This window comes from Falco biarmicus, chromosome 2 (assembly GCF_023638135.1).
Source record: "Falco biarmicus isolate bFalBia1 chromosome 2, bFalBia1.pri, whole genome shotgun sequence".
Taxonomy (NCBI): Eukaryota; Metazoa; Chordata; class Aves; order Falconiformes; family Falconidae; genus Falco; species Falco biarmicus.
The window spans coordinates 93503948-93520941 of NC_079289.1; the positions used below are offsets into that span (position 1 = coordinate 93503948).

The following is a 16994-nucleotide window of genomic DNA, read 5'->3' on the forward strand; positions in this document are numbered from 1 at the left end:
GACTTCTACAGTGGATTTTCTTTGCAAACAAAAGTCTGTTTTCTGGTCTTTTAAAACATGCTGTTCCTTCTTGCTCATGCCCTTTTGAGTGCCAGTTTTGTAGATCCTACAAGAGAAAGATTTTTCCATCATTTAGGCTGACCTTTTCTTTTCCATGATCTTATTTTTTTTTTCCTGTTTGTTCCTTTTCTCTGCATCCTATATTCTGTTCTTTACACCTTTTGCTATTCCTCTGGCTTCAGGAGGAGTGTTTTTATTATCTCATACTTTTTCTAGGGCTAACTGAACCCTTTTTTGGTCCACCTTTGCTAACTTCTCCTTTTTGTTTTCCAGTTGAGCAAGCTTAACTGTTTTCCTCTCCTTAGTTAACATCTTTTGCCAGTCTTCAGCTGTCTTGTCCTGTGGCAAACAATATTAAAGTGACTAAAAATAGGCAATTTTCCTCTTTTGGATTCATAGGTGTTATAGTTTCTACAGGTATATTATATTACTGTGGAAGGAAAGGTACACATACTGCTTCTGTAAGTTGTTAAGTTATTGGTAAAAATGTAATATCTTGGTTTAATTCAGAATTTTAGAAAAATTGGTTGACTTGAAAAATGAAAAAATAGCTTGAGGTGGTTTTTTCAGTCTGCCTGCACATATTTTATATAGCATTCTAGTGCACCTGGGATGGCAGAGTGCTGAAGACAGCAAGATACCAAGCCAGCTGTATTGCTACAAAACAAAACAGATTACATTTAAATATCCAGGGAAATAATTTGCTGTAACATTTCCTTCAGCATATCCACCATCCCCTTGGGATCTGAGAGGAAAGTTATTCTGCTCTTTCCTTTGACAGATGTGTAAATTGAAGGGTAAGAGAACCTGGGCAAGGAGGGGATTCAAATAAATAAATAAATCTCCCTTCTGCTGTGCATGTAGGAAAATAGGAATCCAGAAAAGTTTACATGAAAAGTAGATGGGATATTCTATACAGATTCAATTTATTGCATGCAGAATAAATATTCTGTTCTCTATGGAAGCCATGTGCCTTCAGAAAGAAAAAAGGTTAGTTAAAGAATGTGTGCATTTTCAGTTTCAAATATTACACCTTTGAATCAAAGATGGATAATGTAAAAATATTTCCTTTCGAAACAGTAAGATGCTGTATGCAAGCGATATTAATGGACACTGTTCTTTATTCCTGAGTGATGGAAAATACCAGCATGTTATCATGTGTTTCTGATTACGCAATTTCAATGTATTTTTTCCCCTCCTAGAATAACTTTGACTTCTTAGCCCTGGCTTTGAAAATATGTGGGGTTTTTTCAGATTCTTTCATGATAATTCTTTGCTTTGATATGCTTGCCTTTGTTCTGTGTCTGAGTACCAGCAAGGCCTGTCACCAAGATGGGAAAGACAGAAAAGTGTTCTTTTTGCAGTATCCCCAAACAATTTCTGCAACTTAACCTATGCAGACCTTGTAAATGGAACTGCTACATCAAAGAATAAATACAATGTGAATGTATAGGCTTTCAGGTGGTACGGAGAGCATGCATCTGAAAATTTATTCTAATTCATGTGGCTTTGGAAAGCATTTTCTGTTTGTTCCCTGCTATGGGAGGGGATGTTCAAACTGTCTTATCCTTGGTATTGTTTTTTAGTATCAAATAGCCCATACCAAATAAAACCAGAATGTATTTTTGGTAACTGAGGAACAGCAGGTTCTGGAGGGTTTAAAATAGATGACATATCATACCAAGAATAGCCCGGTGCAACTTAGCCGACCTGAGAAACTATTCAAAGAGCAAATCAAAATGGAGGGCAGTTCCATACTCCATGCTTTCACTAACATTTATTTTGCCATTTTTGCTTTGTTTTGCTTCAAGCTTCTAATTAAGATTTCCTTGGCTTTGCTGACCCATTTCTATATTGTTAAAGGCAACAGAAAAGAGGCTGCCAGGATAGCAGAAGAGATCTATGGAATAGTCCCAGGTAAAGTAAAAATATGGACACTCTTTAACATTTAAATGTGTATTTGCTACATTTTTGTAACTTGAAGATTTAGATCATTGAGTTGCTGTGAAATGAGGTATCTGTTGCTAAATGCATGGGTGAATGTTTTAACCAAGTGCCTTCCATTTCTGGGGTCTTTGCAGTATCAGTATGTCTTGGCATGATTTAGGTGTGCAAAATATGAGACTCCCAAAAATTACCCAGCTAGAATGAGGACAACATTTGCTCAAGGCACTACAGTAAATAAAAAGATTGTTCTCAGAAGCAAGGCATTCTTTAACGGGGGTTACAGATGTTTTTGCTAAATAGCTAGCTTTACTGCCAGAGAATATTTAGAGAAAAGGTTTAGCATATTGATTTTCTGAAAGAAGATACTAGGAGGATATAACTAATGACTTTATGAATCCAAGCCAGGAACCCCTGTTTTGTTAAATCAGATTATAAAAATGAATACAGCTAAAATTATTTGGGAAAAATACATGGCACAGGAATAAATTGTGTTTAGTATGCTATTTAGTAGGTCACTTTTTTTGGGGGGGGGGGGGGGCAGGGGGGGGATGTTTCCAAGTGATTTTACTCCTTCACATCACTGCCATAGTAATGAGTAGACATGTGTTCGCATGCCTGGTAATTCCACTAATTAAAATGAAACAGTGTTTTAAATGTACTACCAACGAGGACCTGTTTTCCTACTTGAATAATCTTATCAGCGTTGTGATATCACAGATTTTCCCGTGACTCATTTGTTGGGCACTTGCTTCATGATGAATACTGCTGCCATGACCAGGCACATGAACGTGAGCAGAACATGGATTGTGAGACATGGCCACCCAAAGCAGAGAGATTAAGATCTGGCCAAGAGAAATACTGAAGCAAAGCATTATTTTACAAAGCCTTTATATACAGGCATGTTTGGGTTATTAATTTATTTGTTAATCTCCATAATATAATTCCAATCATTATTACTGTCAATTTTTTCCAATTGCCTTCATGCAATTGTAGTCAGACACATGGTAAACAGCAGTTTTTCCTCCATCCAGGGTCTTACTGAAGTGCCTTGAAGTTTAGCAGACCACGACATATTTTTATCTGCAAGTTGCCATTTGCAAAAAGCTATTAAGGATAATCTTACAAAACCTAAGATCATGTGATGCTGTTGCTGGGGCACTATTTTGGATCACAGGCGGAGCTTCACAGCCTTTTCTCTTTGCAGTGAAGTGGCACTGCAGCAGCAGCAGCAGGGCTGCTTAATCTATCTGTAGACATTTAAAAAGACACAGTTTTCAGACATGTCACTCACAACTGTGAAGGGAAGATGTGCCCCGTATGGGAAATATATTTGCCACACGTTTCAGGGAGGTAGGTTGCTGTGATTAGCATGCAAGTATGCAGCAGCATGTGTTTGGATGGTGTGGCATGTGTGTGCATACACATGCATTGTAGATGCATGTGACATGTGCTTGCACATGCTATACTATGTGCCTAAAAGGTTAAATAAGGCACTGTAGCTCTGTTTTCTGAGTTACTTCTGAATCTTCCTGCTGTATAAGGACCCTGGGTTTTGTCACTTGTGATATCTTCTGACTTTCTGAACTAAGCTTTCCTATTTCAGTCACCAGCATGATGAGGGATGTGGGCTTTTTGGATGTTTTCAGGAAAATGTTTCTCAGTCCCTACTTGGTTCCTGTTTCCATTGTTTTGCCTGGTGCATCCTACTTGGTCCTCAGGAGCCTGGTCATGTATTGTGCTGGCTGGTCTTTCCATGCCAGCTTCCTGCCTTAGGAGCCCAGGAACAGCTCCTTCAATAAATGGAAACAAAAGTAATAACTATAGTTAAAGCTGTAACCCCATGAGCAGAAGTGCATCTTGGTTCTCGGGTAACAAAAGGAGACTCCCTTGGCCAAGGCTGAAACCCCTGCTGTGTCCTTGGCCTCAAGTCCCCAGGGTTGTATCTGTGCCTCTCATTGATTTCTCCCTGCCTCGGGTAACACCTCAAATTGAGATAAATCACCTTTTCCATTCTCTCTGGTGTGTGGCGTAGCTGAAAAAATTAAACAGGACAAGGGTTTCAGATACAATGCTCATGGGATTGCTGTACAGCAGAGCATGAATGCAAATACTGGGATTGCTTCTGTCCTGGCACTGTAGATGCAGCTGGCCTTTGAAGAAATTCTAACTACACACTGGGTTGTAGTATGGTTATAAATTTTAATATAGAACGAGTAAATTTGTGCTCTACTTGAGTGGCAGGGATTTAACCTGGGTTGACTGACTATGCCTGTAGGTAGTAGCTAGGCTAAGGAATTTTTTTCTGGGCACATAATAGATTAAGATATGAAAAAGGGCAAGCTAGCCCACATGAAGAAATCTGAACAGTTCAACAACTCAAAATGATTAAGGAAGAAAAGTAAAGCCTCAGGCAGAATTTATTTTACCATGTCTTTTCTGAAACCTTCCAGTGAGAAGGAGGATGGAACCTATTATGTGGTAGTCTGAGCTGGAGGGTATTATTTATGAAATTGTCAGTTGAGGAAATAAAACTGCCAAGGACACGCCAGTATTCATTTGATGGACAAGTCATTCCCGTGTCTCCCTGCTACGAGTCTCTTAATGAAGTGCAGGAGAAGCTAGAATATGATTTGTGACAAAGGCTCGCTAGGAAAGACGGAGGCTGATGTGGTTGTGAATAGGAGAACTCCAGGGCTCTGAAGGCCTGCATGAGTCCCAGCAGCACTAAACTCGTGGTCTTTGCTGAAGCATTTTTTTAGCTATTTCTAAAAGTTCTGCCAAGAAGCTTGTGTTGAGGACCCTTAATGAGCAGCCAGCTTCCTCAGGAGTGCTGGGCCCTCAGCTGCTCTGCTGAAATCAGTTTGTCAACTAGTTTTGCCACTGACCCCACTCTGATTCCAGTCCTGATCTACATTTACACACAGCTGTTTTTTTCCCTGCCCTTCCAGGATCTGCTGTTGCTTTTTACCTGAATTAACTCCCTTGCATTTGCTGTTTCAGGCGGCTGGGCAGACCGATCCCCTCTTCACGAAGCTGCCTTCCAAGGACGCCTCTTGTCTTTGAAAACCTTGATTGCACAGGTAAAAGCCCACAAGCACAGAAAAGGTTGGGAAGCGGCATGTTTTCTATTGAATTGCATCTGTGAGTTTGTGAGCTGATAAAAGACTGCAGCAGGGCTCAAGGAATACAGTTGTGTAAATAATATATCCAATACAATTGTGTAAATAATATATCTGCATGCATGCCTTTGGGCACGCATTAGTTTGCTTAGTCAGGATGCCGGGGGCAAGCCCAGGACAAAGATGTTACAGCTTGTAGCTCGCTGCATCATAAACAATGATCCTTAGGCTCTTTCTCAAAGAAAAACCGTGCAAACTGGGCTTGAGAATAGGGACTATATGTATATCAGCTATTTTAAAAAAAATAATGGTAGAAAGCTGTAAAAATACATCTTGCTTTATAAAACAGCCAGCATGGTCTTCCTCAAGGGAGAGCCGTCAGCCTGAAACCCTCTGCTCCAAATGAAACCAAGAGTTCAGGTGAAAGACAGAGAGGAGGGAAGAGTACATTAGGAAGGACAAGATGCTGGATGTGAAAGTGGGCAGCTGCAAAGGGACAAGTTATGGTTCTTCTTGCTTTGCCAACCATCTTCCTCACCACCTTCACTTAAACTCAATGTCCTCATGTGGCATGAATGAGCAACTGCCCCCCCCCCCCCCCTCACCCCACCTCAATCAAGACAACTGCAGGGAAATTAACTCATGGAGTGTAAACTCTGTAACTTAGCCATCAAACTTATGTTATTCAAGGTACATAATTTTTACTAGTGAGGCCACAGCTCAAATGGACAATGCCCTCAAGGAGTGGAGCTACCCCTGTGAAAGCCTCCACTCCAGACATCTATTGTGACACGGCTGCAGCTAAAAGAGGTTACTGTTTACAGCCTGTATTCCCCCTCCCATTTCCTGATCCCTCTTTCCTTCCCTGATATCAAATGACTTTTATGGAAAAGGAAGTGGTAGAGGTTAGGGATAATAAAGAAGAAGGCTTATTCATTCAGAGCTTTGTTGTTTTTCTGACCCCCTCTACCTCCATTTATGCTGACCTTACACCATCTTATTAGTGGGGCACCTGGTGTTGTGGTTGTACGCTAGACGCCCTGGCTATACACTGGTTGTGGTTATATGCTGGAGAAGCACCTGGTGTTGTGGTTATACATAATTTAGTTAATCCACTCTTTCCTCTTCTGAAGACATGTAATTTTGAGAGTGAAGGATGAGGGTCCTTGCTGATGAAAAGGGATCAAGGCAGCAATGTCTGTAGAGACTGAACCGGAGCTTATTCACCACAACTTGATAAATGTAGGGATGAAGCTGTTCACGGACTAGCGTAATCATTACTCATTGCTTCTAATATACTTACACTACTAGCCTAAAATTAAATGGGGAGCTGTACTTTAGAGTGTATGTGAGACACTTGGAGGTCTCTGCCGTAGGACCATAGCTTTCAAGAAACCAGTGAGGCTTCTGCTCCCCAAGGGATGCCTGGACATGAGGGGGCAATGGAGCACTGGAGTTTTAAAAGACCTCAAGAATTCACTAACACCAAAAGAAGAGTTTCATTTTTCACATACATTGAAAACAAGGTTTAACATGAGTGATGTTTGACAAACAGCAATAGTAAGATCTATGAATCATCCTCCATTTAATAATGGAAAGGATTGCTGTGTTTTCCAAGATATCAGTACTCATTTACTTGCAATGACTGAATTTAATTTGTTAAATAAAAATCATATATATATACACACACACATATGAATAATGATTGAGAATAGATCTCCTTATCAGGAGTCCCTAGAAGACATTACTTTTGAAGGAATATGCTGATCATTAGGTATGAAACATTGATGCAATTAGAAAATGGCATAATCTCAACATTTTTTCAAGGTTTTATCTATTGCCCTGGCAGTGATGTGCAGGAAATTTTTAGTGGCAGCTTTCACATATCTCAAAAACGATTGTTTTTCTATCATAGAATGTCTAGACTAAAGTGATTCCAGTCGCTGCTTTTAATGCTTATTGCATCAGGACTGGTGACTTTTTCAGTTCCGTTGCTCACAGGTGCTTATTTGTGCCCATTGCATCTGCTGCTGTGTACCAGACAGTGCATTGCTGACATCTGGTGAGCAGCCTGGTCTATAGCACATCAGGTAGAGACCGACTATTATGAAATACAAGACATCAAGCAGAAACTGGAGCTGCTTCCAGGCCTGTTCTTACACCCAGTTGTAAAATCTTAATTACTAGACGATTTAGATGCATCCTGGGCAAAACAAATATGGCAATTGCCTTCTCCTTTGTGAATATGTCTGGTTTCTGTTTGCACAGGAATAGATGTAAGAACTGTTATTTAGGGAAAGACCTGTAAATTTGTAAACCACAGTTCTGTATTCCAGTGTAAAACATTTTCTGGCTGGTCAAATAAAAAGAACTGATTTGTGGATGGGGTTTTTCTCATCTGTCTTATGAGTTTACCAGGTACTTACTACCTCTGAGTGAAACACACTGGGCACTCCATATAGTCAGTGGAATTATTTTTAGGACGCAATTCACCTGACTCATTAGAAACAGCTGGTTTAGCGTGGGACGAACCATATCCTAGGGGATCCTCTTTCTCCCCAGTGAAGGAGCTGAGGGCTCCAGTTGAGCTGCAGATTCCTGACGCATCCTTGTTCAGGGAGGTGAATCCCACCAGCTGTAGCTCCTGGTGCTGGATGGAACAGGGAAGGTAATGCCACCCTTGTAAGTTAAAGAAATGCAATGTCTTTTCTGCAATTAACTGTATGTTGTAAATAACTACAAATAGAAGGCATAGCTTGTTCTTGCTTCCTCTTTAACCCCAGCTGCCGTCTTTGGGGATGAGCATCAAAGCACTGAACAGCATTAATCCAACCCGTGCACCTTCCCTGGACACACACCGAGCAACGTGGCTCTCCCCCACCACAGTCTGACCACCCTTTGCACCTGTGCTGGTCCCGGGGGAGCCATGTGGTTTGGGCAGGTCTCTCCCCTCATGCCCCCCGCCCTGCCTTGCAGGGTTTCGATGTGAACCTGGTGACAACAGACCGTGTGTCGGCTCTCCACGAGGCCTGTCTGGGTGGCCACGTCGCCTGCGCGAAGGTGCTGCTGGAGAACGGTGCTCAGGTGAGTCCCAGCACGGATGCTCCCTGCATCAGCACGGATGTCGGATAGCTGCTTGCACTGCAGGGCCAGGATGCAGACGGACAGGAGCATCTCAGGCAGAAACAGGAAAAATAAGAGAGTTTTGGGTTTTTTTCTGTGGGTGATGGATTTGCTTTCCCTGGTAGCTGCTTGGGTCACCCTGTTATTCTGGGTTTTTTCCCCTCTGTATGTGAAATGTAGTCATGATTGACGGAAAAGGAATGAGAGATGCTAGGTGAAAATAACCTTGAAGAAAATAACTTACCCTTTTTTTTCCCCTCATAACAATCATGGGGATTGCCTCTAGTTTTCTGTGGGATAATTGGTAGTCTCACATAAGTAGATGTGCTTGAAGCAATGAAACATTTCATCTGCTAATAAAAGAATATTTTCCCCAGTCAGACCTTAGGTAGAATACATCTTAACGATGGAGATACAGAAATGGATGAAATATACAAGAATATATTTAATTCAGCTGGATTATCAAGTACAAATTATATAGCAAGAAACTGAGTAACACCACAAGAGGCAATCAAGGTATCCTCTGCAGAAGAAAATGCATTTGTTAACTTCCTAAACTGTATGCTACATTTCAATTCCTTAGAAAGGTGACAGAAAACCCCTTTTCAGCTCAGTTTTACTTGATTTTGGTATATTAATGGCATTGCCTTTTTATAACTCAGAGAATCATCTTTGAACTACCTCCACACCCCCATGCTGTGGTACCTGGTATCTCTCCATACCATGACAACTTGCCCACCTCCTGGCCCCATCATGATTATTTTCCAGCCAGCTCTGTTCCTCAATGGTTTTCCATGAAGATGAGCAAGCAGAGGAGGCACCAAGGAGCAGGGGCTGCCTCCACCAGGGTACCTGCCTGATCTGCAAGTGCAGCTTCACGTGGGGGAGCATGGCCTCGCACTGGCTGCTGCATGGTTGCAGCCTGCTGAAAATGGCAAAGACTGGCTTGTAATTGTGGGAAAGGCACCTTGTGGGAAAAGGAGTTAAATCATTCAGCACTGTAAACAAGTCAGTAGTTCAAATGAACAAAGACAAATGGCATCTAGGAAGGTATCAACTGCAGATGGTGCACTGCTAAGTTACCCAGAATAAACCAACAGGTTCTTAAACATCACTGCCTTTCTCCACTTTAAAGGCAATGTATCTTGCTAGTTAATTGTGTGGTCTAAGGTATTTCTACCCTGGTGCTCTGACCCCTTTACGATGCAACTTCTGTGCTAGCACTGGTAGCAAAGTCCTCTGACCTCCCTGGTGGCCCAGGACTTCTCCATCCCTTCCTCTCCCACCTCTTTCCTCTTCTCCCTGGTTTGGAAATCACATGAATTGCCATTTGTTTGCATAATCCATTGTTCTTCTCCAATGTGCCACAGAATTAAAGACATGCAGATTTGGTGCATAAGTTGCCTCTGAGGGCTTGCTACGCAGTTAAACAGCAGCTCCGGAGCTGTGCACTACACAAGCCAGGGACTGTGCTGTCCCAGTGGAGAATGACAGATGGTGGCTCTTGCCAGGTCTTTACATTGGTGGTGGAGGAAGGAAATTCCTTCTCTCTTACACACACACATACACTCACATGCGTATGAACACAGACTCTTTCAAGCTCCTTTTCTGTTTGGGATTAAGATTATGTTTCTGTGAAAATTTCTTTTGCTGGAAATGTATTTTCAGGTGAAAGTATTTAACATGAAGTAAATGTTTTCATTTAAAAAGCAAAGCCATTTTCAACTGAGTATATTCTGGCTTTGCATTGGTGCATGATCATGAAGATACTCAAGTTCTCCACATTAAAATATATCAAGTTCTGCATTTTCTGAGCAACTTTAGAAGGAGCATTCATAGCAGGCACTGTCACTGCCTTATGGTACTAGCTATCCAGGAAAAAGGGCAGACCTCAAAGGAGAATGTTATATATGTTGTGCCACAACATATGACTCTGAAAGTTGTTAACAAAATCAATTCTGCAATTAAACAAGGCGAGCATCTTTTCCTGGTGCATTTCTGGTGTGCATATGAGGCATGCTGTAAGGATGTTCTTTTAAAATCAGATTATCCTGAGTGTGTCTTGCTGTTCCAGGTCAACGCAGTCACCATCGATGGGATCACTCCTCTGTTTAATGCCTGCTGCAGTGGCAGTGTGGCCTGTGTCAACATGCTGCTCGAATTCGGAGCCAAGCCGCAGCTCAGGAACAACCTTGCTTCACCCATTCATGAAGTGGTCAAGAGAGGTAACATTCAGGCTGTGAGCAAAGCTAACAATACCTAAGTGGGGAATACATCTTTTATTAATGTTAAGATATTTTTCAAAAAAACCCTTGTCCATACCAGTAGGGATAAATAGGCTTGGCTGATTCCCAGCTGTTGTGCCTCATTGGGTGTATCTGAGTGTATTCTGCTCTGCAGCGCGCCAGTGATGGGTCTGCTCTCCACAGGTCACAGGGAGTGCATGGAGATCCTTCTGGCCCATGAGGTTGACATTGACCAAGAAGACCCGCAGCACGGGACCCCGCTCTATGTGGCTTGCATGTACCAGAGGACAGACTGCGTCAAGAAGCTTTTGGAGCTAGGTACACCTGGAAAGGGGGCTGGGGGAGAGCTGTGGTGGTGTTAGCCAGCCCTGCCTGTCTCTCTGAGCTGCCTCTCTACTGCAAACATCATGGGTTATTTTCACAAGAGGTGTTTGAGCAACCCAAGTCTGAGAGACTTGTTTGGGACTATTAAAAATTTCACTTGCATTCATGAAGGATTTATGATATCCTCAGTGAAAAAAGCCCTAATTACAGAGACCTTCCTGAGACTGTCTGAATGTAAAAATAAAATATATTTAGTTTTCTAGAATGGTAAGAGGAAGCACAGACAACCCTGGCTAATACTAGTGACCAAAATCAACTCTTGATTATGATAAACTGCCATGTTAAGCATTTAGCATTAACTTCACCTGCTTTCATGGGATGATGAAAACAGCAGTAAAGCTGCTTGCAAGAATAATCATTGCAGGTCCAGGCACAGCCTATGAGCTAGCATAAATTTTTGCTGTCAGTGTACATTAGCTGATTTACACCCGCTCAAAGTGCGGCCCTGCTGAGCCTGGCGAGCCTAGAGCAAGCTTGCTGTGCTCCCAGAGTTATTACACGATGAGACACCTAAAGGTGTTTTTTTACCCCAGTAATTTAATGAACATAATCTATGTTGGATACTATGTTATTAACAAATTTACAGAGCATATGGTAGGCTTTGAACATCTATTGGGTCAAGCTGTTCAGTTCTATCCATAGCAGACAGGATTTGATGGCTCAGAGGACTTTTACACAGCAGGTATTTGATCTGCTGAGTTTTGCACAGATGCTATTGAGAGAAGCGGAGGAGGCCTGTTGCCATCCATCCCCTTCATTGATTGAGGTTACTGGTGGAAACCAGCCCATGTGATGCGGGTTTGGACAGTTCCTGCTGCTTCCCAGATTTAACCAGGCACTCTTGTTACTCAAGGAGCCAACGTTAACATGGGGAAGCGACTAGACACCCCCCTCCATGCGGCAGCAAGGAAATCCAGCGTGGAGGTAGTCAACTTGCTGACAGACTATGGTGCTAACCTGAAATGTAGAAATGCTGAACTCAAATGTGCCCTGGATCTTGCCATCCCCAACAGCAAAGTGGAGCAAGCTCTTCTGCTTCGGGAAGGTAATGGTTTCCTTTATTCTTTTTTTAAGTAGAACAGTATTTATTTCCTTTACCCAAGTCCATTTTTCCTAACTGCTTTTATAAGTAATGTCTATAGAAGTTCTCTTATCTTCTTTACCAATTTCAAACCCGCAGCACATGACACAGAAAGGAGTAAGAGACTTGTGTTCCATTGCTAGACCTGCCACCAAGTGTCAGGTGTTTAGTGGGTAAATTGGCCAGTTTTTGTGTGCTTTCTTTTCCTGTCTACTGAAGGAAAATCATATATATTTACCTACCAGGACTCTAAGGACTAAAAACTGCCATGAGAGTTTATTTACAGACAATATTTTAGTGCCACTGTCTTGGCTTCAACCTAGCACTGTGGCTCAATGTCCCCTGCTTCCTGCAGAAAAAGCAACACGAGTGTGTGTGACCTCAGTCACTGGGAGAAAGCAGAGCTGTTTGCCAGGTGGCTATTGAGCATCATGGCATACAGTTCGTCCTTGTGGATCATGGGGTTGCAACCCCAGCAGAAACCAGTACTGCCCTTTGCTGTTTACTTTCAGCCTTCCCACAATTAATTATGTTTCCCGTTTATTGGAAGAAACCTGTGAAAAGAACCTAAGATCCTCTTGGGCCGTTTTCACCTGCACTACATACAACCAGAACTCGAAGCATCCAATAGCAATATTCCTGATATTTGGACATGCTGAATTAAGCCCCACATCTCCTTCAGCCTCTGTATTTCCCAGCTCACTGCTACCCTGTTAGTCTATGCCCCACTGGGAGGGTGAATGATGCTCCCCCATGCAGGCAGCCTGCTCGCTCCCCACCAAGGAGCAAAGCACGATGCACACGGAGAGCTTGCTTCCAACTGTGAAATAGCTCTTGGATGGCAAATTAATATTGTCAATGTTGCACATAGGCTTTGTGCCAGCCCTCTGCACACAGGTGGGTTTTATAGAGGAAATGAAACAGTGGTTTAATATCCTTTTTCCTACTCCCTTTCTCCATGGCTTTTCATGCAGAGCTTTAATTTGTCATGTCTAAAATCTTCTGGGAGGACTGTTGCTTGAATGCTTCTCACCTCTTGTGACTTCTGTCCCTGTATCTGAGATGTTCAGGGCTCAGCAACGGCAGGCTGCGTGAGCAAAGGCAGTGCTTGCAGTTGTCCTGTGTGGATGAGAGATTGTGTATTAATATTCTGATATTTTTCTAATTTTCTTTTCCTGAACTTTCTTTTTGATTTCCACTTTCAGCTTGTCACCCTCTCCTCCCTTACAGTCAGAGGGACTATAGGGGCACTTCGGCTCCTGCTGGCTCTTCACTTTTCAGAAAAGAAGCTTTCTCAGTTCCGCTTCCAGATACTTCACTGTATCTAACACCTGCAACTGCTCTTTTCCCCTACTTATGTATTTTCTGAGGTCCTTCTGTTTGAAATAAGCTACCCAGGTTGAAGAGTTTTCTTTCTACCCCCTGACTTTTCTGCTGTGGTTTCTTAGATAGCTCCCTTTACTTGCTCCTCTTCCTAAATATTGAGTGATGTAAAACATAAATTATTTCTGTTTTCCTAACTGCTTTGGGAGATGGTAGCTTCTTTCTTCACTTCCAGTGACAGTAGTACAAGTCCTTTTTTCTATATATCCCATAATTTTCTATTATTTTTTCACAGAGAGGGCATTATCAGCCTGTTTAAGCTCCTACATTTTCCTGTAATAAAAGCACAGGTAAAGAAGCTTATCTGGAAGATACAACGACAGGCTTTTAAGCACACACCTCTACCCATTGCTTGCCAAACACTTCTGTGATTGCTACTGTTTGGCCAGGAACTGGAGGGGCAGGGATGAGACAGGGCTCAAAACCAGGGCTACTCCGGGCAGGCGTACAGATTCAACCTGGAACAGCTCCAGCAAGAGCAAAGGAGGCAAAGGGACACATCAGCTAGCAAGTTGCATTTGCACGTGCAGGCGTGCAGCTGCAGAAGCTACGGAGCCTCATTTCCAGTGGGTTTGTGCGTGATGTGCCCCTCACCTGACCCATGGTGGGGTGGACTGGTGGCACCTGCCTGGTCACCCCGCAGGGAAGCCACCAGGGCAGCACCGCTGTGTGCAGTGCCATGTAAGCCACTACCCAAGCTGGCCTCACTGCTGTCCCAATGAGACCTCTGACAGCTTTCTTACCAGTGGGCTCTGCCATTTAACAAGAGTTTTCACATGCAGCAACCTTACTCCCAAGGCAAGGAAGGGCAAAAAGGCCTCTCATATTTTCTTTTTTTTTTTTTTTTAGATTTTTTTTTTATTTTGAAGTTTATGTATTTTTATTTTTGTGTACCTTTTCCCGCAAAACTTTTGGAGACTTTCTATCTTTGAGATGTTTTCCTTTTAGTCAGACTTAATTAAAATTGGATGACACATTAAGAAATTATTTTGAGGAGCACTGATTGACTGACATAAATAGATATTCAGAGACAGCGTGGTCATGTAAAAAGGCTAAGCTGCAGTTACTACTTGTGCAGGTACCCCCTGAGACAGCAGTGGTTGGAGGAAGCATGTTCTGTACCTATGAACAGCTGTAACTGTATTTGCATGTCCACCCAATTATGGCTGTTCTACACTGAGCACTTCTGCAGCTCCCTGTAATCCTTCTTGTCTTTATCCTCACAACACCACTGTGAATTTTCTTATATTCAGAGCAAGGGCTACATGCATCCTGGAGCTCTCTCACCAGTGCAGACTGCAGTGCATGGTATTTTAAGAATTTGCTCAAGAAAAGATGGAGAAAAAACTAGCCATGTGTGCATAAAAAGGTTTTTAGTGCTTATATTTTTCAAATCACTGAACCAACTTTGACAACATAAATTAAATATGAACAGTAGTGTATTTAGCTCTTCCTGACTTCAGCAAGTCACTGTGTAATGTTTGATCTGATTTGCAAATCTTTCTGGTGTTTGTTGCTTTCTGACTTATACCGGTGTGGGGGGGTTGGGGTTGCTTGTTCTTGCCTTTTTCTTTTCCCAGGTCCTGCCAGCCTTGCCCAGCTGTGCCGGTTGTGTATCAGAAAGCATCTGGGTCGGTCGTGCCTATATGCAATCCAAAAGCTGCACCTGCCTGAGCCACTCGAGAACTTTCTCCTTTATCGATAAGTTTGTGACTGTCTTTACACTGGAAAAGAAAGAGGAACAAATGGTGGTTTATTCCAAAATTATTATATCAAAGAAAAAAAAAACAACCCAAAGTCATCATTTACTGTCTAATCTGGGTACCAAACATTAGTTGCTATGTGACAGTGCAAAATGAAAACAGCTTTTCACAGACAGTGAATGATATTATGGATACAGTTCCCTCACAGTCTATTGTCACATCCACTTAATGCTAGCCAGAGAAGTTGTAGTACATGAACACTTGACATGTGTTTGTAGATGTACACACACACATCCACCCACCCACAGACACACGCAGAGATTTCCCCTGCATTTAGTGTTATATTTATTCATGTACTATCTGTGTGGCTTCTTCCTCTTGTCTATGCAATCTTACTGTCAAAATCAAGGTAGTGGCTGCTATTCCTCCACTAGTGTGAGAATAAAAGCCTTCAGTGCCCAACATCAGCTGTATATAATACATTGCACATCTTTTGTCAGCTTTGACTTCGCATCCTGCCATCCCCTTAGTCTGGTGGTGTCATAGTAACTTCCAGCAGGCTCTGGCTGTGCAGCCACTGTACGTCCCCTTGCCCTGAGCCCATCTGCCCCTAACATATCTTGTCCTCTGAAGTGCAGGTGATGTTACCAAAGCAGGTGTGGGGGTTTGGAGTAAGCCCACAAAAATGTGTGAAAATTTTAACCCCTCCATCTCTTCTAAAAAACCCATAAAAATAAGAAAAATATCCCTCCTAAGCTGTGTGACCTGAGATCTGGCTGTGTTCATTATGTGAATAATTTTTCTTAGCTTAATTCCAGGTCAGAACTGCAAATGTTTCCACAGGCACAGTACGTCAGCTTTCCATGTCTGTCCTTTGCAAGGTTTAAAGAATAGCAAAGGAATGAAATTTGCTGCTCTTTTGGGCTTTGCATGCTTTGACATTTCTCAAGATAAGTCCTTGACCTGTAGAGCAGGAGAGAAGCAGGGCCCTAAGGATGACTGTGTGTCACCCAAATATTCTCCTTGCTGGATATTGCTCACGAGGAGGAGAAGTTTGCAGGTTTGTCTGCTCCTTCATCCCCTACTCTAGAGGCTTTAATTACCTTCCTGGGAAAAGGGACTTTTAGAGTGTTATGACTTTGCCCATTGTGGTATTAGGTTAAATATCATCAGGGTTAGTAGCTTGGACACAGCCAAGGTAAAAATGTGCATCTCTTTGAGCTGAGAAATGTGGTATCAGTGACTGGTGCAATGTCTGTGTGGCTCTTTAAAGGTTTGGTTTTTTTTCCTGTGGAGGTTGTTCTGAGGAGAGAAGTGTTTCTTCAGACCTGAGTTTTAGTAAGTTTCTGCCGTAAGACAGGCAATGGTGTTTCATTAGTTGTAGCAAAGTGGGAAGTAGAGTTACAAGAAGAGTGTCTTCACTTAGCTCAACTTCACAGATCCAAGAGCTGATGACACATTTTTGGGCTATGAGATGCAGTGGTTTCATTATGAGTGATACATGCTGGTACCGATTTTCACTGCCCATACATCTTAAGTCAGGGGTACGTGGCCTGCTGGAGCCTCAGTACAGGACTGGCTTCCAGCAGCCTTTGAGCTCCTGTCCCTGCTCCAACAGCATCAGCCTCTCTGTTTTGATGCTAATCCCTTAATTTCACCATGACAGTTTCCCACTCTGAGACAGACGTCTAACGTTTCCCATACTTTCTTGTGATTAATTCAGCACAAGTAAGATAAATTGTGCTCCTGGCAGTTCAGGAGACTGGACCTGCAATATTACAGCCAAAAATGAATGTAGGTTTCAGCCTGTGTTTGCACATATTGAATGCTATCTGGCGGCAAGAGCTATTGCCCATAAAGTTTTCAGTGACATGAATGACCTTGTATAGTACAGTATATCATGAATCTCAGAGATTTGAACTCTAAATTCTCAAAAGCCTCTGCAAAT

General features: G+C 42.5%; 1 protein-coding gene across 2 annotated transcripts; it reads left to right on the forward strand.

The window, feature by feature from the left end:
• The first annotated feature begins 1784 nt into the window (after positions 1-1784).
• On the forward strand, positions 1785-15237 carry ASB11 (ankyrin repeat and SOCS box containing 11). Of its 2 annotated transcripts, none has more exons than XM_056328955.1 (7): positions 1785-1977; positions 5008-5087; positions 8103-8210; positions 10324-10474; positions 10679-10813; positions 11733-11924; positions 14924-15237. In XM_056328955.1, exons 1-7 carry the CDS (start codon positions 1800-1802, stop codon positions 15046-15048), a joined length of 969 nt encoding a protein of 322 aa, XP_056184930.1. In that variant the 5' UTR covers positions 1785-1799; the 3' UTR covers positions 15049-15237. The 2 variants fall into 2 exon arrangements, with proteins under 2 accessions (XP_056184930.1, XP_056184931.1); XM_056328956.1 differs by having other exon boundaries at positions 1800-1977; positions 8154-8210.
• Positions 15238-16994: the final 1757 nt, after the last annotated feature.